The 22,426-nt window shown below is 40.9% G+C and overlaps 1 protein-coding gene across 2 annotated transcripts in view; it reads left to right on the forward strand.

The window, feature by feature from the left end:
- Nucleotides 1-22,426, forward strand: part of CAMKMT (calmodulin-lysine N-methyltransferase) — a 239,449-nt gene that overhangs the window by 203,707 nt on the left and 13,316 nt on the right. For both annotated transcript variants that reach the window (XM_083494760.1, XM_083494761.1), the window contains exons 8-9: nucleotides 11,153-11,227; nucleotides 19,365-19,428. In XM_083494760.1, the coding sequence (XP_083350886.1) occupies nucleotides 11,153-11,227; nucleotides 19,365-19,428 (139 nt within the window). The remainder of the gene's footprint in view (nucleotides 1-11,152; nucleotides 11,228-19,364; nucleotides 19,429-22,426) is intronic.

Raw genomic sequence — 22,426 nt, forward strand, 5'->3', positions numbered from 1 at the left:
AGACAGAATTGGATTGCCCTTACACTGTAATTAATCTATGTTTAAGAAAGCAATTAATATCTGAAGCTACCATATACTAAGTCAGACCATTGTCAGTCCAGGTCAGTATTAGCTATTCTTGCCAAGGTTAGCTCTTGCTACTTGAAGATCATTTTGAATGTAGGTGCTCGTGATTGAATCTGGGTCCTTAGGAATGCAGCGTAATGTACTGTTACTGAACCGTTTCTATCAAAAGATTCAGATGAAAGCATGTTTGAGGCCAGGAAATGTTTTCTTCCTCTGCTCTAACTGTCTCTCTGCCTTGTTTGGAGGCCTCAACACAACTCAGTGGTAGGCCACCTGCTTTGTATGACAAAGATTTAGGTTCCAATCTACCTTCTCTGTCCTAGAGCAAGGCTGTTGAAGTCCAGCTGCAGCCTGCTTTGATGTTTGAGGTTAAGGGTCTAAATGGAATAGCCAAAACCAATGTTGTATAGGTCTGTTTTAGGCCCATTTTAATGGGCATTTACTTAATATTTCAGTTCTAACCTGGAGGCAAAACCATTGGGCAGCTTAAAGCAATTGTTCCTTTTTTATCATATGTACCGAACTTAGTACAATCCCATATCATTTCAGGTTCCAAGCATCCAAAATAAGTGCTTTTCTTAAGACCTTAAACACCTCTGATTTCAGCTCACTGTGAACAGACCCCTGTTTTGTTTCATGCACACCCATATGTAGGTTTCAAATTGCCATGTAGTGTGTGCAAGACTTCATCTCTTGTCAAGATTTACAACCTGGTCTTTTAGATATCAATCAAAAGCACATTTTCAACAATGTCCTCATTTACATTTATCTAATGTTTAAGGTCATTTGTGATCATTTGAGTGTATTTCAGCATATGGAATCAGTGAATAATAGATTTCAGCTCCATGCTGTGAAGAAAGATTGTGTTTTTACAAGACATAATGTTGTTTACTGGGTGTTAATAATCACTAATTAATAAACATATCTAGATTTCTAAAATGTTGCATTTTCTGTGATGGAAATGTCAAGTGTTTAACTTGCTGAGTGCAATAGCATTTTCTTCCTTCTCTGCATAAAATAATTTAATTACAGAAAGATGTGCAATGTTGTACTGCAATATAGAGCTCATTGGTCTTCCCCATTTTGGTACCTATAGATTACCATTCAAATATTTCATATCAATAAAAACTATTTATAGCATACTCTGTGCTATGCTACCATAAAACAGTTTGAATTGTGCCAATATAAATTTTGACTAACATCCTTTTACCCATTTCACTATTTTATTTCTATATTGTTGTATCTATAACTCTCTCCACCTGAAACATATATACTTGCAGGCAATTTCTACTGAAATTAACAGGAACTTTTCCCCAACCAAATGAGTTGAAGCATATTTTCAATTAGTGAGTGGTCTTACTCAAAGTTGTGTAAACAGATAATGGTTCCCTTGAAATCTAGGCCTTGGCTATATTTTAAAATCATTGCTGCACATATTTGTATCCCTAAAATAACATGTTCTCTGCTACAGAATTGAGCTCTATGACTAGATATATCTGTTTGGTAGCTAGGATTTATCCTCTCTGAGTGGAACCCCTGTCAGGTTTTCAGTTACATTGCTACAGTCAGGTGCCTGCGTCTTCCACAATTAAAAAATTGTTGGTGGTTCTGCCATTCTTACACTTCTGTGTAGGTTGTACATGGAATATTGGAGAAACAGTATCAACAATAGCCTTTTGTTCCCCGAATACCAAGGTCCCTATTTAGGTTGCCCTACTATATTTTATAGTGTATAGTATAGTATATAGTACTATATTTTACATTTTATAGGGGACGCGGGTGGCGCTGTGGTCTAAACCACTGAGCCTCCTGGGCTTGCCGCTTGGAAGGTCAGCAGTTCGAATCCTTACAATGGGGTGAGCTCCTGTTGCTCGGTCTCAGCTGCTGCCAACCTAGCAGTTTGAAAGCACATCAAAGTGCAAGTAGATAAATAGGTACCGCTCTGATGGAAAGGTAAATGGCGTTTCCATGCGCTGCTCTGGTTTCACCAGAAGTGGCTTAGTCATGCTGACCACATGACCCAGAAAAAACTGTCTGCGGACAAACGCCAGCTCCCTCTGCCAGTAAAATGAGATGAGCGCCGCAACCCCAGAGTCGTTCATGACTGGAATTAACGGTCAGGGGTCCCTTTACCTTTATTATATTTTATGTTGAATGCCTGCCAAGCACATGTCTGTGTATAGGAGTGTAAGACTCAGGGTGGGGGTGGAGTGCTTTCAAACAGTTATGGCCCATATGTCTCATACAAAATACAAAAGAGAGGTGGCCAATTATGCTTATTTAAACATTTTATTAATCCTCGCATTACATCACACGTTATGCCTTCCCCCTACATCCTCTAGTTACCTTAACTGTTGGGGGATTCTTTCCCCACCCACCTTTCTATGAGAGAGCCCAGGATACTTCCCACCCTTTATTCAGGGTAGGATCGCCTGCAGTCGAATTTCCGTGGGGTGGCTTCTCTAGCCTTATTATCTGAGTGCTGAGAGGAGTAGCCCTTCACTTCCTGGGCCTCCTCTCAGCTTGTGCCCAGAGGCTCCTTCTTCTGCCGCTGACCACGCTATCTTTCTCACTTACATCTGGAAGATATTGGAGGGATTGCCCTTCAAGCAGGCACTTTACTGTCCTGGTCTTCTCTTGCCCTCTCTGTGATCTGGTTTTTCCCATTCTTTCTGGAACCGAACTCCCCCCCTCTCTCCTGTGAGTGGTTCTGATCTCCTGCTCTGCCCAGGATGGAAGGCAGAAGCAGGATTTGCACCCTCAGGGTCCCAAGCCGCCTAGCAAGGCATCCTCATGCCATTTCCAGGAGGCTTCCCTGGCGCCCACTGTGGGTTCATCTCAAATCTCCCATAGGGGAAACCCAGCCTGCAGGTGCTGCTCCAACCATCTCCTCCTCTTGGCTCCATCAGAGATGGATGGTCTGACTAAGACTGCTGCTGAACAGGTTGCTGCTGCTGCTGCTGCTGCTGCGTCTACTGGCAAGATGCCTGCCTTCCTCTACACACTCCCTCCATGGAGCCTTCTTTTATACTTATCAATTTCATAAAATTTATGCAATGCTTGATTGTGTTCTTTAAAAAATACAAAAAACTTCAAAGCCGGTTTACAAAAAATAAAACGGATCAATCAGGAAAAATTCGCAACCATACTTTAAAATACTAAAACAGACTAAAATTATCTCAACTTTCTAAGTAGGTTCATCTAAACAGGAATGATTTTAGCAGGCACCAAAAAGAGTACAGTACACATGAAGACAAAGTCCAGATGAAGTCTGACTAGTGCAGAGTAAAGTTGAACTCTCATTTCCCATGTTTGGGAAACTATGGTACTATTAATGCTGGCCAAATATTGCTTTAGCCCTTTTTTGCCACTGCATCACACAGCTAACTCGTGTTCAGCTTGTGATCGACTACAAACCCAATATACTTTTCATATATAGCCAGGTTTCCCTCATTCTATACCTGTGCAAAATTATTATGATTAACTAAACAATTTTTTTTTCATTTGTCAATGATGCATTTTATTTTGTTAGCTTTGGCACATTTTAATCAACGTCTTTTTGAATTTTATTACCATATTATGAGATGCTAGCTACTCTAACATTTACGTCATCTGCAAATCCCACCATTGATTAAAATTTTGGAAAGTATTCATGGGTTCCGTGTGCCTGTCACAGGAATTATGTCGAATTCTAGTGTGCCTTTTCATTTCATTATCTATAGGTTGCCTACTTTATATTCACAATTTCAAAGCACCTATGATGGAATTAGTCAAGGTATTTAACCTTAGTGACCATACATGAAAGTGTAGAGAAGTTGTGTTTCCAATTTCACAGCCAGTTTTGTCTCACCTTCTCCCAAAGGCCTTTATGATGACCTTTCCAAAGGCCAGGCTAAGTTTCACAACTCTGCTGGAGATTTGTCATCACTGTGGGCTTTCCAGTAGCAAAGTGACCCATGATGACTTGAATGTTGCCCATGAGAATTGGCAGCCAAGGCACAATAATCGGAACATCTGAGGTTGAACAGGTTTCCAGTAGCCCTGGGTGTAAATCAGGTGCTGATATCAAGGTCAGAGAAAGCAGTAGACTGCCTGACTGTAAACAAAGCACAGAACTGTACCTGATAAAAATAAACCCCTTATTCTCAGAGTATATACAGGATATTGTCATAATCTCATGTTATCCTACCACTGGAGCATTTAAGATTTCTTGGTAATGCAACTGAAGATCTACAGTAACGGCACTTCAGATTTCTAAGTACCGGTACTTGGGGGGAAATGGATACCCTATTAATGAGAAATAATGTGTAACTTTAGATGTCCTTGGGAAGTCCTTGGAAAGTTACACAGTGAAGTGAAGACCAGTGATAGACTGGAAGGCCATAGCTCAGTAGTAGGACATCTACTATGCATACAGAAGGTCCCAGGATTAATCCCTGGCATCTCCAGGTGAGACTTGGAATGTACCCTGCCTGGAATCATGGAAAGCTGCCACCAGACAGTGTAGATAATATTGAGCTAGATGGAGCAAGGGTCTGACTCAGTATAATGCAGCTTCCTAGGGCCAAACAGAAGGTGCTGCTCCTCAGTAGCAGAGCACATGCTTTGCAGGTTTGAACCCTGACATCTCTGGGGAGCAATTGCCAGTAGACAGTCCTGATTTAAATGGACCAATAGTCCAACTCTGTAAAAAGCAGCTTCCTAACAATCTTAGAATCTCCTCCACTTGGTGATAGGTAGAGTGGTGCAAATAAAATGCATATGGGGTGCCACCAAGTTGGATGATATCTCAGGCACAGTGACCTTGTCAAGTCCCATAATGGATTGCCTTGGACTGGCTTAGTCTGTCAGCACAGGGGACAGACATAGCAACTGGGATGATGCAGTTTCCTGTATACCAGCTGCAAAGTTCATGACGCATACGGTCTGAGAAGGTGTGTCACACAGTTTGTTCCTGTATGGTCACTATATTGTCAATATTCAAGGCATCATGGGTCACTTATTACTGGAATGCTATTCTGTCCCTCTACAGGATGCCAGGGTTCTGTGAACAGCCTTTCCTGGCGCGTGGCGATATAAAGTTGTGCATCTTTGTATTCTCCTCAGTAACCCTGGAGAGCTCTTGCTAGCCACCATAGACAGTCCTGAGCTAGACGGACCAATGTTCTGAGTTGGTGTAAACCCATATTCCAATATCGTCTTTACTCTTCCAGGTTGTTAAGTGGCAATCTTTCCCACCACCTGCTGCTTCATCCCTTTAATCTGAAGTTGCCAGGGATTGAACCTGGGGAACTTTGGCATGTGAAACATGTGCTCTGCCCCCTCTCTGCAGTCCCTCTCCTTGCAAACGTAAAGCAAACAGAGAGAATGGTCTGCCTAGCCATCTACTTTATTTCATGGTCCCTCCCTGTCTCCAGCAATTGTGCAACCCAATAAGGACTGTACATGGTACTGTTTCTGCGCCTTTGAATGTGTCTTAAGTGCACTGTGTTAAACAGATAGGGCCTTTATCCTGCCTGAAGAAAGTCATCTCCCCCAAGTTGCCATCATATCTACCTGATGCTGAAGAGCTTGTTTTTTCCTCAGTGAAAACTACCAATAAATATGGAGAGAACATTGTTCTGCCAGAAGGTGGCAGAAGTAAAATAGGCACATGCTAGCCTTATCACCTGGTACAAGAGTTCATGGTGTGGAAGGCTACAGAGAAAATCAAATCTTAATTCTCAAAGTACTTCTTCTCAAAGCATTAGATTTGCACTGTCATCAGTAAGAGTCTTTCTGACTTGATCTAGTCATTTTAATCTGGTATATAATTGAAGGGCGATTTCAAATGAACCCTCAAGTACAATACCACTTCATTAAGCACATCTAAACTGTTCCTTGGTTTGAATCTGGTGCCTCAACCAAGAAAACAGGCTAAGAATGTCAACAATCTTCCCTCTCTGACCCCCTCTGGGTTCGGATTCCACTTTCTCATATCCTGAGTATCCTTGTCCTTTTAAGCTGAGCAAGGATATAAGAGACGAACAGGTGATAGAAGAGAACAGAGAGAGATTTATTTAAAAACAATAAAACCCCTCAGTACTTTTTCAGCCACAGTACTTTATCAATATACTGGAAGTTTAAGATGTGTGTGTGTGTGTGTGTGCGTGTGTGCGTGTGCTGAATGTCTAGAAAACAGTGGATCAGAATAATAACTTCATTTCAAGTATTTGATACAGATACTTTAGATTTAGTTTTTGTGGTGTGACATATTATTTCAGTTCTTCTCAAAAATAGAAATCCCAGCGAAAAGTTTAGATATTTCAGTGTGCTACCAAGCCAGATTCAAGGTGCTCTTGGTAACATATAAGAACATGGGGTCTGACTATATGAAGAAATTACTGTTCCCATATACGTAGAATTGCTCCTTTGTTAAGATCAGAGGTCTTACAGGGAGCAGGAGCGGAAAGGAGAAGTTCTGTTGCAGAAGCAGAGGTCTCTTGTGCCAGCAGAACAGCAGTGCTGGATACAACCCTCTATCTTTATTGTGCAGATCCCAATACTTAATTTACAGGGTAAAATATTTGCAACTTGGGGGGAATTTCTGAAAATCATAGAAACTGTCATGGGTATCACAAAATACCCAATTCACAGAAGAAAAACTGTCAAAACTGACCTGCAAAAAAACCAACATGGGCAAAGCAGTGTGCCTCCCCCCATAAGAGAAATTAAAAAGGCAGGAGCCTCACCCCAAACAGGCAACCCTCCAACCAAGCAATAAAAACCACAAATGTAGATACACACAAACATAAACTGGGCAGTGGGGGACATAAACTTGGACTGGGTACTGTTTACAGATTTGTTAAAATTTAAGTTGCATATAAATTGTCCGATTTTATTTTATTTTTCAACTGTGATGCCCAGAGGCTATTCTCCTGGTGGTGGTGCTATTAGCTGAGGCACACGATATAATAAACCCGGGGGGTATATTTCCTATGGTGGCACCGGATGAATGCAACTCCCTACCGTCAAAAATAAGGCAGGCCCAGCTGTGATCAACTTTTGATGCCTGCTTTAAAAAGACCTAGCTGTTTATTGAGGTGTTTGCTAGGTAATAATTCTCAGCTTGGCATAATTTCCAGCTTTGCTGACTATAGTGGATGGAATCTTAGAATCCTAGAATTGTACAGTTGAAAGGCACTCTAAGGGTCAGCTAGCCCAACCCCCTGCAATGCAGGAATCTCAGCTAAAGCATCCATGATAGATGGCTACCCAACCTCTGCTTAAAAACCTCTAAGGAAGGAGAGTCCACAACCTCTTAAGGGACAGCTCTTACCGTTAAAAAGTTCTTCTAGATGTTTACTGGGAATCTCCTTTCCTGTAACTTGAATCCATTGATTCAGGTCCTACCCTCCAGAGCAGGAGAAACCAAGCTTGCTCCATCTTTCATGTAACAGCCCTTGAGATATTTGAAGATGGTTCTCATATCTCCTCTCAGTCTCTTCTTTTCCAAGCAAAACATACCCAACTCCCTCAGCTGTTCCTCATAAGGCTTGGTTTCCAGACCTTTGATTATCTTGGTCACTGTCCTCTACTCATGTTCTAGTTTGTCAATATCCAGAACTGGACACAGTACTCCAGGTGTGGTCTGACCAAGGCAGGATTGAGCAGTACTGTTATTTCCCTTGATCTGGATACTATACTTCTGTTGATGCAGCCTAGAATAGCATTAGCTTTTATTTTGCTGCTGCTTCATCACAGTGGACTTGTGTTAAGCTTGTGGTCTACTAAGACCCCTAGATCCTTTTCACATGTGCTACTGGGAAGCCAGGTGTCCCCCATTTATGCAGCTGTCCTACGTAAGTATAGAACCTTACATTTGTCCCTATTGAAATTCATGTCGGTAGTTTAGGCCCAGTTCTCTAAACTAAGATCATCTTGAATCCCAATCCTATCTTCTGCGGCATTAGCCATCCCTCTCAGTTTGGTGTCATCTGCAAATTTGATGAGGATCCCCTCAATTCCTTTGTCCAAGCCATTTATAAAGGCGTTGAACAACTACAGGCCCATGACAGATCCCTGTTGCACCCCATCTGTCACTTTTTTCCAGGATGACAAGGAACCATTAATGAGCACTCTTTGGGTTCGGTCAGTCAACCAGCTACAACGCCTCCTAACAATTAGAGTGGTTTAATGTTTTAATGTGTTTTGATCCTGCTGCATTTTGTCTGAATTTTGTAAACCGCTTTGGTGTCACTAAAATGATGAGTGGTGTTCAACTTATTTTAAATTAAACAATATGCTGCAGTTTGATTAGCCAAAAACATGTGTAAGCACTCTGGAGAAAGCTGACAATGTTGGAGACTAACAGGGCACACCCACAGAGGCACCCCTTGGATTCTGCTGCCTGAGTCAGCTGCCTCTGTCTGCTTCGGCCCTGTTCTCAGTTCACGTGGCTGAAACGAACAGGTTTAGGATCCAGCCTAAGTTCCCTCCCCTTGAATGCCCCCCTTTTTGGAGCCTACACTGAAGAAGAAGAAGAGGAGTTTGGATTTGATATCCTGCTTTATCACTACCCGAAGGAGTCTCAAAGCGGCTAACATTCTCCTTTCCCTTCCTCCCCCACAACAAACACTCTGTGAGGTGAGTGGGGCTGAGAGACTTCAAAGAAGTGTGACTGGCCCAAGGTTGGCAGCTGCAGGTGGAGGAGCGGGGAATCGAACCCAGTTCACCAGATTACGAGACTACCGCTCTTAACCACTACACCACACTGGCTCTGCTGGGCTGGGCTCACCCAGCAAGGTCCCAGCTAAGCCAAGCATGGGAAGTTACACCAACTGTTCTGGGAACAGGGGCCCCTCCTATAGGTTTGATTCCTCACTGAGCGATCTTCAATGTCAATATATTGACATTAGGCAGGCGCCATTAGTGTATTCTTTAAGATATCTGACGAAAATGTTTCTGTTTCAGAGGGCCTATTCAGACACGCAATTGTGTTTCGTCGTTTTTAACAGTTTTAAAATGTTCAAAATATATTTCCCCTTTTAATTTTCATTGTATTTTCATTACCAATATGTTTGCTGCCCTGGACCCCTTTGAGAGGAAGGGTGGGGTATAAATTTGATTAAACAAATAAATATATTTGTTTGTTTGCAGCAGCAAATAATCAGGAGTTTAATAATAATAATAACAATAACAGTAATAAACACAAGTCCTGTCACATTAAAAAATGGTTCTTAAAGTCCTTGTTTGTCTTCATTGGATTTCTTTCAGTGGAATGAAGGACTAGTGATGGTCTTTGAAGCTCAACTGCCAACTGCCATTGCTGTTTCAGGATTCTTAAAAAAGAAAAAAAAATCATCAAATGAGAGCTAACAACCCCACCAACTTACCTTTACCTAATTTTCACTGTTGTAACCTAAGTTTCCACGGAAACAGGGTTGAAAAAGCCGCCAGTAGCCAGCAGGCAGCCGGCAGCTGAGAGTGAGAACTCTCCTTTGTCACTTTCCACTAGTGGATACATGCTGAGCACTGAAAGTGCCAGTTTGCAAAGCCACCTAGATTTCTAAAATTTGCACCCCATTTAGAGTTTAAATGGGAGTGAAAGTGTGTGTGTGTGTGTGTGTGTGTGTTTGGGCTGGGGGTGGGGGAAGAGGTGATTAAATTAACCTGCTGTTTTTCACCCTGCGATTGGCACAATACATTCCAGAAAAGGTGAATTGCGGAATTGACTTTTGCTTTATTAGATATATTTCTTTCTTTTTATTATTATTATTATTTACATTCTATATCTTTACAGAATTACTTGTATATATGTGTGTGTGTGTGTGTGTGTGTGTGTGTGCAATGTGTATGCGCATGCAATATGTATGGTTCTTCTGTTTTCAAGGGCTATACATGATACCCTTTTTGTCTTCCATGTCTATTGCACACGTTGCCAAATGATAAGACCCATTCCACCACCAGGAGGATATTATAAGTAAATCATAGACATAAATCACCCTGTGTGACTTTGGGAGATTACTTTTAACCAGGAGCAGCTTGTTGCCAATGGAAAACGAACGTTCACAGAACAGCGATAAACATGTACAAACTGACAAACCCATCCCTGCCTTCTGTTTATGCATCTCTATGTCTGCAAGTAGAAAATAAGTTATCTACTTTGATAACGAGGCAAACAGTTGTATAAGAAGAAGAAAATTATGCTGCAATCACAGGCATACTTAATGCAGAGAAACTCCCACTTGAACGTATTTGGGCTTACTTCTGAATAGGCATTTTGGACCTCACTGGTAGAAAGGCAGCACTTTCTTCGCTATTACACACACACACACACACACACACACACACACACAGAAACACACACACACACTATCATCAACAACAACTTCTGGTTAAAAAGCTTCTTTATTTGGAAACCAAATACTAAAAATGTTTTATTTGCTAATGCAGTATTACAGATCTTAGAATTAAATAACGTAATAGAGCAGCTAATAGCACAGATCTTGGAATTAAATAATATCATAGAGCAAAAGTTGACTGTAACTGCGTATTGTAAAGATTGTCAGGAGCAAAATAGTTGGCACAGAAGTGAAGCTTGAGCATTCTTTCACCCTTTCCCTCCTCCCCACAAGCACAAGGATATAGTTGCTTCATGTGTGAGAAACTCAACTGACTTGCCTGTCGGATGCAACAGAGAGCAGAGCACGCAATGCCTTTTCAGTTTGCAAAAGTGTATTTCCATTCAATAAGCCACACTTGATTCCCCTATATTCCTTTTCAATTAATCTACAGGAGTAAAGGGCCGAAACCTATAAGCCTATTTTACGTTTTAGTTCTCAGTTTATAATGCAGAACCTTTGAAGCTGCTTTTGGCTATATAAAGATGTAACTCTCTTGCTTGGAGATGTAAACCATAAAGGAGATGCCTAGTGTAGTCTTTTTAGCTGCACTTTTTATAATTTATCTGCATGTACTTTTAACAGAACGACTATTCACGTCCTTTGCCAAAAAGTGTAAATGCTTTTCTTTTTTTAAAGGGGAGGAAATGCAAAAAGATGAAAACATGTAAGTCTAATTTTAAAAATCTTCTTTCTCTCTCTAGCATTCTACGATGGGATAATGAGACAGATGTCTCTCAACTGGAAGGACATTTTGACATTGTTATGTGTGCTGACTGGTAAGTACATAAAAAATCATAAAACTCATGTAAGGTGGGGGGAAGCTTTGCTGGAGTAATTGTGCTGTGCTGCTTGCTGATGGCTAAGCAAAGTCAACAAATGAAGCACAAAGCCACCTTAACCTCAACAAATTAATATTCATCTCCATGTGACAGTTATAAGGTAGTCTTCTATCACACAGTAACTTCTACCACATTATTTCCCAAAGATTGATTTTGAGAAGCATTTCCATTTTCTGGAATTGCCTCTGTTTCATGCTTGACGTATCAGTAAATGGACGACTTAGGCAAATTGCAAATAATTATGGCTCAGTGAGGAACAGTCTGGAGAAAAGGGAGTTTATCAACACAAACAGCTCAATTAGCTTACTTCTTAGGAAAGATCTGACTATTGATATAAGAGGATATATAGTCTGTGCTCCCCAGTAAATCTTTGGGGGATATTTCCCCCCGTTTCTCAAATCTGCCAAACAAAAGTAATAACATGCATCATCTAAGTGACATTGAGATGTTTGAATTAATAGTACATTAATTGCAATAAAAAGAAATCTGAGAAAAACACACACATCTTTGATTGACTGACAAGTTACAGAATAATGTTTTACTGTATATATTCAAGCATCTAGGTAGATTTCGCTGAATATAAATTACATTTTTAAAATTCTGCTGACGCACCCAGTTATATAAACTGCACCATGGTTCCCATAAGGTTATAAAGTGTATTTTAAAGATATATATTTTACATAAATATAACTTCATGTATACAGCTTTTCTTAGCTGTATGTTATCATAGGAGAGCATGATTTAGATCTGTAGCAATCAGTGAGAGTTCAGCTATTGACTTCAGTAGGAAAGTATGCAAAATAAAACATACGTACATAATCATTATGCAGACCTTTATAAAAAAAATAATTATTGTTCCACAAGATAGTTCAGTCTAAGTGACGTCTGAATCGAAATGATTAAACTAAAGGTTACCTTCCCATTGTGTCCTAATATGTGGAACTAACTCATAAGCTAGACACATGCTTTTAAATATTTGGCAATACTTCTCTGAATGAAATATTTATGTTTCTTTCTAATGCTTCCTAAGTATTTCTTTGTCCTTTCTTTTCTTCTTTTATGACTTCCCAGTGAATGAAATAAGGTTTCTCTTCCCGTTGCGTTGCATTTCAGAAAAGTTCTTTGTTCCCAAAAAGGACAGACATGGGTTTCTAACTAATCACTGGTAATGTGCCTCAGAGATGCATCATCTGATTAAAATAAGGAGCTAAACAACACCATATGATTTCAGCAAGTAATTTAGTAAATGCCTTCCTCACCAAATATTAGAATGGATACTCTAGGTTTCATTGCACAGATGAAGTTAATGCTGGACAGGATTAGATCAGATTAAGTATGAAAGTCAGATCAGAGTGCTGGCGGACATGAGCAGGAGGGCAGCAGTCTTCTCGGAGGCTTAGACAAGGCTCGCATATGGATGTTCTCCAGATTATGTGGGTGAAGCAAGGTCTTGCCAAGAGATTTAGAGTTAAATTTGTTCTTCACACAAATATCAAAACAACCTGGCCATGCCATCTCTTATATTCCTAATTCTCACACCGTGTTATCCTATTTGTACTATGGAGAATAGCGGAGCGAGCAAGATTTAACTCTTACTACTCTCCCCCAGTTTATTCCTCTCATCCTGTGGGTAAATTGCTGGCCATACGGGTAGATTTATTGTTGTCTCATTAGAAAACAAAGGATTGCGCTTAATAGATTAAATACACATTCGCTTGCCAGACATGGAAAACACGTATCGCATTGGCTCTATTTACACTGAACCATATATAAATTTACACTGAACCATATATAAGTAGAAAGCAAATTTATAAAACATTTTCACTAACAGCCAAATGAATGTGAGATGTGGAACACAGATTTCTTAAAAAACACTGGTTATTTTGTTGGCCCGAGGTAAAATGCAAGTGTACCTCCATGTTTCTTTAATAAGCATAAAATAATACTTCTTCCTTTCCGTTTTTCTTCATCTTCATTTACAGTGTGATGAACTATCTGGGCTGCTGAGTCGTGTTAATATTTAGTCTGCATCATTTCCATGCTCACTTTCTTTCCAAATAAAGAATCACTTGAATGATATTTTCACCCTAAATATTCGTAATATTATAAGATGTTCAGTAAGTGGGATAAAAACAAAATAAATACAATGAGTTAGCAACATGGGTGTAATAATATTGCCCAGATCATTGTCAGTCATTAAGATCTGTAATTAGAACAAAGCAGAAACCTGTGTTCAAATGTTAAGTAGAATGACAAATTCACGGAGCACTATTTCTAGTAAAGGTGGCAGTGTATGATTCTCTGAATAACTAAACATTGGCACTACTTGGTTCCATTTACAAGAAAACAAGCTCCATTCATAAACATGTTTCAAACTCATACTGAGTTTCAGCTAAAAATATACATGATTATGAAGAGTAGTGCTATGTTTAAACTCTTAAATCATCCATATATTTTCATTCAGTCATTTGAACACATTGTATTCAAGGATTGAGAATATATGAATAGTGTATTATTACATATCCTTTAGGTTATAAAAGAAATCAGAGGCAAGCTCAATAGTGGTTAGCTGCTGGAATTGTGTGTGTGTGTGTGTGTGTGTGTACGGACACAATTAAAAATAATTGTGAAGCAGTGCTTAAACAGAAATTTAAGGGAAATATGAGGCAGCATTAAAGTCAATGTTGAGTTATGGTTTATTTCTATACCGATTTTTTTGGCCCCAAGGCCCTGAACAGCATACTAATAGAAAATAACAGAATCAAAATAACAGAAAACCGAAAAATCAGAAGATACCCACCAGTCATCTTGGATAAGCTAGATCACTAGTGTGCACGTATTGTGCGCTTCTTTTACACTGGATGTGTCAGTGAAAACACAGAGTGAAAGGAATACTAACTTTCAGGGCAAGTTCACATGTCCAGTTACAGAGAGAGCAAACAACAAGGAGACATCAGGTTCCTCCAAAAGTTAGATAAAGGATGGTAATGAGAAGTAAATGAGCCATGTTAACACAATTCATTTATCATATGGTAGCCACAAGCATCAAATGGCAAACCTAACATGTTACTCTTATGTCAGGGTTCCGTGTTGCCGGAGCCCATTTCCCAGCAAGCGTGGCCAATGACCAAGGATAATGGTGTCCACTATATGTAGAACCAAGAGACCGATTTATAAAACCTCTGCTCAAAAATGGAACACACTCGAACAGGGTGGAAATGGTGAAATGGCTGCTGAGTGATACTGATGACTTCGTAACTTATAAAGTAGCACTATATGCGTTGGCAGCTAAGAAGATCAGGAGAAAAGAACTAGATAAAATAGCTGTCAGTTGCAAAGGTGATTTGGACATTTAAGCTGGCACATCCTACCTGAGAAGCCATTGCTATTCTATCGTATGCAACAAATAATTTTTAGGAGACGTGATTGTGGTTTCTTATATCTGCAGTGCCTGATGTTTTTATGGTTTTTATGGTTATTGTTGCTTTTCTTTTTGTTCACTTCATGAATGATGCCATGGCCTTTGGCTAGTGCAATAAAGTTGATAATGATGATGATGATGATGATGATGACCAAGGATAATGGGAGCTGTAGTTCAGCAACACCTGAAGGGCCAGAGGTTGCCCACTCCTGCCTTCATTCGCAGCTTCCCAGTCCTGCCTTCATTCTTCCAGCTTCCCAGCACAGTGGGTTTCTATCACTTGCCAAGAGGGATGGGGCTTGGGGGAACTTGGTGTAGGTCAGTACATGGTGATGGAGCCATTCCTCACCGGCCACTACTGCATGAATTACACTAGCATCTCTGGTTTCTGTTGGCCATAGAGGCTCACTGGATGCTGTGTGTAGGCAAGCAGAGTTCTCATGTTGTTGTTGTTTAGTCGTTTAGTCGTGTCCGACTCTTCGTGACCCCATGGACCAGAGCACGCCAGGCACTCCTGTCTTCCACTGCCTCCCGCAGTTTGGTCAAGCTCATGCTGGTAGCTTTGAGAACACTGTCCAACCATCTCGTCCTCTGTCGTCCCCTTCTCCTTGTGCCCTCCATCTTTCCCAACATCAGGGTCTTTTCCAGGGAGTCTTCCCTTCTCATGAGGTGGCCAAAGTATTGGAGCCTCAGCTTCAGGATCTGTCCTTCCAGTGAGCACTCAGGGCTGATTTCCTTAAGAATGGAGAGGTTTGATCTTCTTGCAGTCCATGGGGCTCTCAAGAGTCTAGTGGCCCTTTTTGCATCAGAACTATACCATGCAGTTCTGCCGCCGTCAGGAACTAGCATTATTTAAATCCTATGCACCTGTCCCATAGGAGCTGGCACTCACCATCATTATTGTTTTTTTGCTTATTATTAAAATATTTCATGCTTATATACAACTATCTGTGGCACTGCATTACAAACACTGCTTCCATATAGCACCCAAGATGCTGACATCTAAGAATGGGATTGCATCTGCCTCCATTGTTGTACCACATGTGACTGAGGAGTTTAGGTTTCTTAGGATGGAATATAATAGTGCTGGACGACAATAGCTTTGAAGGCTGTGCTTCAAAGTTATTCGAAAATTAAAGACAATGGCATCTTGCCTTAAAAAGAAAAAAAAATCACCTGGGTGGCAAGGATAAATTTGCAGTGGGGAGAATCAACGTCCTTTTATTGAAGAAAGTATCTTTATCACTTTGTGTGGATGACAGGTATATTTATTTCAGGCACCAGTCCATCCATTTCCAGACAGGGGCAGCTACAGAATTTGCACACATAAATTCCATTTCTGAATTCCTTTCAAAGTTCTCACTGAAATTGGCACCAACTGCATATTGTCTATATATTGATAAGACTGCGCTAAGAATGTAGGCGGCAGCTTGTTGCGTTTTGGAGTAATAACATTGTTTATTTAGATCTAGCTTTCCCCCGCTCGTTTTCAGTTTTTATGAAAAACTGATGGTCTGGAAGTAAGCGCTCTCCCCCAACCCACAATGAATGTGTTTCAGTGCATGACAGCTTTGCTGTTTACTGAAGCCGTGCAAAACTGTAAATGACAATGAAGAGTGAACAACTGGAAATCATGTCTGAACCACCAGCCATAAACTGTGATACTTGGCTGTCACATTACATGCAAAATAAAAAGATTTGACATGATAGCTTATAAAATATAAACATGTATCCATGCTCCAGAGATGCGTGCAGTATTTTGCAGACAATAGTACAAAATATGTGGGATTCAACAGAGAATGGCATGTGTTCTCGCTGCCTTTTCTGGAATGTCGTCCTCTGCAGTTTAAAGGGTCAACTGACACATATCCTCCAGATGCCATTTCATATACCTGCATGCAGCAACCTCAACACATCCCTTGCATCTTTTGTGCTTGGGGGCCAGGGAGAGGGGGGTATGTCAACTTTACAGATTCTGTAGAGCCACTGGCGTGGCTTTTTGACATTCCCCAACCTTCTTATTCAGCGAAGCTCTTTCACCATCAAGAATAACAGCATTTAGTCCTGATGCCTTCTGAGAATGAATATTCTTGCTGGGAAGAAATATGTTAAGCCCAGGGGATTTAAAGTTATGATATGTTCCCCATTTTTGAAGCTAACATGTGTCTTGTGAAAGCAAAACTGGTGGACGTACTGTAGCATGAGTGCGCATGGAGTGACAGAGCATTAATCACATTACAGTGGTAACGAACATAAAGGTTCTATAACAGAAAAGACTTTACCATTCATTCATCTATAAGCCAGAGTAAAATGGATGTCTGTAAACAAGGAACCAGCACGGACATCTTGGTTTGTCTTGTTCCATAGATGTGACAAATTATTAGTCATATCACAGGGTCAGTGATTTTATAGGATAGGGATCAGACCAAAGGACTACTTAGCCTAGCATCTTGTTTCAAGCCGTGGCCCACCAGATCCCTCTGGGAATCCCAAAAGTGTACATAGGTGCAACAACCCTCTCCCACTTTTGTTCCTCATCACCTGGTACTAGCCACGATGGCTGTGTTCTACCTCCAATATCAAAGGCAATATGTCTCTGAATACCAGTTGCTGTCAATCAAAGGAAGGCAGTGTGATGTTGCACCCGGGTCCTGCTTGCAGGCTTCCTCTGGATCTCTGGCTTGCCACTGGGGGGGGACAGAATGCTGGACTAGATGAGCCTTTGGCCTGAAACAGCAGGACTTTTCTTATATTGTTATGGTAGTTCAGAGGCATACTGCCTCTATTCCGGTTTTTAAAACTGGGGGCATTTCAGAACAGGTGAGTAGGAGAAGACAGAATTTTCATGCGCCAGGTAACCAAGGGGTTGAGGAAATGGTAACTTCCCTACAGCTACAATTAACCAAGTGGCAAGTAATGTGCCGTGTAGTAGTTGCTGTTTGAGATTGTACTGTTTTACCAGTCTTCTGTCTGCCATTTGGACCAGCATGGATCAGTGAAGTACCCATGTGGGTTGCTGTGTCAGGCACACACTAAATTCTTGCTTCTGACACTCAGAATTCATCTCAGGCCCCTGTTCATTGACCACGTTGCTAGCGGGTTCAACCCACTCCCAGTATGTCTGATACCCGTATCTCAAAGTCCAACGTTAATATTTGGCATCCTAGTTGGCATCAATTCATTTCGGCTAAGGAACTAATAGTCCTGCTTAATGCTCTGCCTTATCCAAAAGACAGGGACACGGGTGGCGCTGTGGGTTAAACCACAGAGCCTAGGGCTTGCCGATCAGAAGGTCGGCGGTTTGACAGGGTGAGCTCCCGTTGCTTGGTCCCTGCTCCTGCCAATTTAGCAGTTCGAAAGCACGTCAAAAGTGCAAGTAGATAAATAGGTACCACTCCAGCGGGAAGGTAAACGGCGTTTCCGTGTGCTGCTCTGGTTCGCCAGAAGCGGCTTAGTCATGCTGGCCACATGACCCGGAAGCTGTACGCCAGCTCCCTCGGCCAATAAAGCGAGATGAGCACCGCAACCCCAGAGTCGGCCATGACTGGACCTAATGGTCAGGGGTCCCTTTACCTTTATCCAAAAGACCCACCACAACAAGTCTGAAGCAGGTTGATAATATCGGAAAGAAGGTTGATGTGCTCCTGTTTGATATTATTTTTTTCCTCAGGTAGAACATAGTGGAATTCTATTTCAAAAATGAGATTAAAATAGTACTCCTGTGGCACAATGGGTCAGTGCGTCTGGCTGTTAACCAGAAGGTTGGTGGTTTGAGCCCACCCAGGGACGGCTGTGGACAGGATTCCTGCATTGCAGGGGGTTGGGTTAGATGACCCCAGGGTCCCATTCCAGCTCTACAATTCTATGATTGTATGACTCATCCAGACCAGCCTAGCCCCAAAAATACCAAATCTGATGGCTGCAATGATTCTATGATGGCTACAAGGAATGGAGCCTTTTCAGTGGGGATGCCTTGCAGTATGCCTTAATGAATAAATAAACTCCCTAGCTAAACTGGCTAAAATTGTAATGAGAGGCCAGTTGTGTGGTGAGGGATTTCTACTGTAGAGCCTAAGTATGTAATGCATTTTGCTGAGTTTGTTTTTATCAAGTTGCTCTCTCCTGGTATATTGCTGATTTTAAATATGCCACCTACACACACACACACCCATCACACAGGGAGTCTTTTTTAGGACTTTAAGTTGGCACAGAATTTTTAAAAAACAGTCCACTAAAATTCTATTTTTAAAAACAGGGGAGCAGGAAGGCTTTGTTCTGCTGTTCATTTGCCGTCCTGAAAGAACATGTGAAATGCTACCCTTGCCTTACGTTATTGTATTGATTCTGATTTCTAATATGCCATCTGCTTAAAATAAAAAATACACTAATCACTGACCATTTATTCTTGTTGCATAGCAAAACATTTCCGGCTGACCTTTCTGCCTTGAGCTTTGGACAAAAAAATGGTTACAAGCTTCAGAATTTGTTTGTTTTCTTGTTTAAAAAGTGCATGAACTGGAAGGAATTTAGACCTCAATTTCTCCTTCACAGCAATGTGTAAACATATGTAATTAGCCTTGTACTTATCTGCATTAGTATCATTAGAACTGAAACCCCTTTTTAATCTGGATTCTGTTCTCTTCTCAATGTCAGCCTGTTTCTGGACCAGTACAGAGCTAGCCTTGTGGATGCAATAAAGAGATTACTCCAACCCAGTGTAAGTATGTTTCTATTTTCTCCTGAACACGGGCTTCAGAATAATTAGTCTGTGCACAATGATTGAGAGAGTAATGGAATGGCAGGATTAATGTCATGTAATACTTTAATACTTATTATGTCCAACTTCAATTGAGTCTTCTAATCTATCAGATTCCTTCCTAATCATAAACTAGGAAACTTCTTATACTTGGCCTTCTGATAAGGAACACAGTGGGTAGTAAAATAAATGAAACCGCTTCAAAGATAGTGTGAGATTATTTTTATCAAAGCGTTTCTTGAGTATTTTCCTTTGATAACAATGTCTTCATATTAAAGTAAAATTCCGATATTGAAAGTTTTTATGTTGGCTTCTGTCATTTGTAATCCCTTCAATGGTAACCTTTGTCATTGTGTATTTATTTATTGCAAAGTACCATTTTTATGTCTTTCATTGCTGCTTATATTAAGTGAATAAAATCCTTAGACTGATCCATAGCCTAAAACTCTGCTTCTTTCTTTCTTTCTTTCTTTCTTTCTTTCTTTCTTTCTTTCTTTCTTTTTCTTTCTCTCTCTCTCTCTCTGTGTAAGAAAACTATACATTTACATATTATAAATGGTAGGACATAGTAAATACAACAGTGAGTGACAACAAGTATATATATTGGGACTGGATGGGGAACATATATTATATGATGGTTTAGCCGCTGCTCATTATATAAACTTAAAATTCCTGACGCGTGCACATACATGAAACTAATACATTTGTTTCAGACCAAAAAATAAATTTATCTCTTTATATCATTCTAGATAAACAATTTGATTTTTAAAATTTTTATCCTCAAAGGTTAGGGCTGCTAACAATATTTAAAGGCAGCATATGAAGCACTTGAGCAAATAAAACATTTAAATACGATTGCCTTAAAAGCAATCCACTCTTAACAGAGTGTCCTCCGTAAAACCCAATCACGAAATACTTGTCGGAATAAATAAACAGCTTAACATGGTCAAGAATTATTTCTTGGAGGTAGGGCTGAACAGCCACATGTTACGTTAACCCCACCCTGGATGGTTAAGTCCAGTAAGAGGTGACTAGGGTGGCGCTGTGGTCAAAACCCCTGAGCCTCTTGGGCTTGCCAGTCAGAAAGTCAGCAGTCCGAATCCGCAAAACAGGGCGAGCTCCCATTGCTCTGTCCCAGCTTATGCCAACCTAGCAGTTTGAAAGCACACCAGTGCAAGTAACCCCACCACCAGCAGTTTTTCAAGGGGGGGAAGAGTGGGGCATTGAAAAATGGAGCCAGACACACTCTCACCTTCTCGTACTTGACCTTCATGAGCCAGGGTGAGCATGGCTCCAACTCACCTGAAGGAGCCCAAAAGCCCAAACCCTTTTGCATTGCTTTTCCAGGGAGAGCACATTCACCCTGATAAAGCAAGCCGTTGCGAAAACAGGGGCTCTATTGCTCCTCACAAGCATTTCTTTTGCTTTCCCATTTGAATGCAGAAATTCTGCGTGTGTCGTGTACCTTGAGTATAAATGGCTGCTTCATTATAGCTCAGTCCTGTGCAAATCTTCTCGGCGTAAGACCCATTTAATTCAGTGGGGCTTGTGTTGTTGTTGTTTAGTCATTTCATCATGTCCGACTCTTCGTGACCCCATGGACCAGAGCACGCCAGGCATAGGGGTAGGATCCAGCCTTAATCTCTTTTCTCGGGGATCATCATCCTACAATTTCAAGGGTTCTTTGGCAGAAGTATATTTTTGTATTGTAGATCGTATGACCTTAGTTTCAACACACCCTGTATTGAAGAGTTTGATACCCGGACCCAGTGCTATTTTTCTAGAAAAAGAAGTACCGGATCTCACCATGAACACCTCCCTTGTTCTCTTAGAATGGCAATGGCGCCCATCTGAGAAATGCCGGAACTGATTTCTGGCTGGAAAAAAGCCCTGCCCAGACCCATTGGTAAACTTGAACAGTATGTCTGCCTCTTCTATCTAAACACTGAATCTTGATCCTTTCTTCTGTGCCCTCAGAATACATGTGATCCCAATGTTAGGTTCCTGTCTAGCATGTGAGATTGGGATGACCCTTTGCCAAGCAGTTCATTATGCTATTGGTGCAAAGATGATGTCAGACCAAAGAGGGATTGGATGGCAGAGTGAGAGGGGTTTTTTCCACTTTCAAATTCTAGCTTGAATGAAATATTGACCTCTGTACTTCACAACTTGTTCCTCCATGTATTTGAGAATGTAGCCAAAATGCATTAGTTACATTGCATTGTAGGCTCATGCTTAATTCATGCTACACAATTGCCTCTGGGTCTCTTCAAATATTTTGAGTTTTCCAGCATCGTTGTTTATGTACAAATCAGTTTCTCACCATTTCCCTCCTAGATAATTAATGCTTCTACTTTCTGGAAATGAGTTCCTTTCTCTCCCTCTCCTTTGCGTTGCTTCATTTTAATGCTGCCTTTTCCCCTAAGTGGACCGGTCTAGTGTCTGTAGCCCCGTCAGGGAGAGCCTGCTGATGGTATTTGGGTCACAGCGTCCATTCGTACAGTGAAAGCCCAGAGGCTAGGGTTACTTACTTTCCTTTTGAGATATCTCTAACAGATTATCCAAGTTCCACTGAACTCTCTTGGAAAAATGGCAGTAGCAATTAGGAAGGGTTATGGTAATGTATATATAGAGATATATATATATGTATATATGTATATATATATATATATATATATATATATATATATGCAGGGTTTGGTGTCTTCGGGTGTCTTCCCGTGTAAGAGTTGGGGTGTCTAGGCGACGTTTCGACGAGGTCTCACTCGTCATCTTCAGGCTGGTGCTTTCGGCTTCTTGTTACTGGAACTAGTTCCAGTAACAAGAAGCCGAAAGCACCAGCCTGAAGATGACGAGTGAGACCTCGTCGAAACGTCGCCTAGACACCCCAACTCTTACACGGGAAGACACCCGAAGACACCAAAACCTGCATTCCTGTACCCGTGAAAATCTACGAAAG

This window comes from Podarcis liolepis (genome assembly GCF_965112155.1).
Source record: "Podarcis liolepis genome assembly, chromosome: 3".
Taxonomy (NCBI): domain Eukaryota; kingdom Metazoa; phylum Chordata; class Lepidosauria; order Squamata; family Lacertidae; genus Podarcis; species Podarcis liolepis.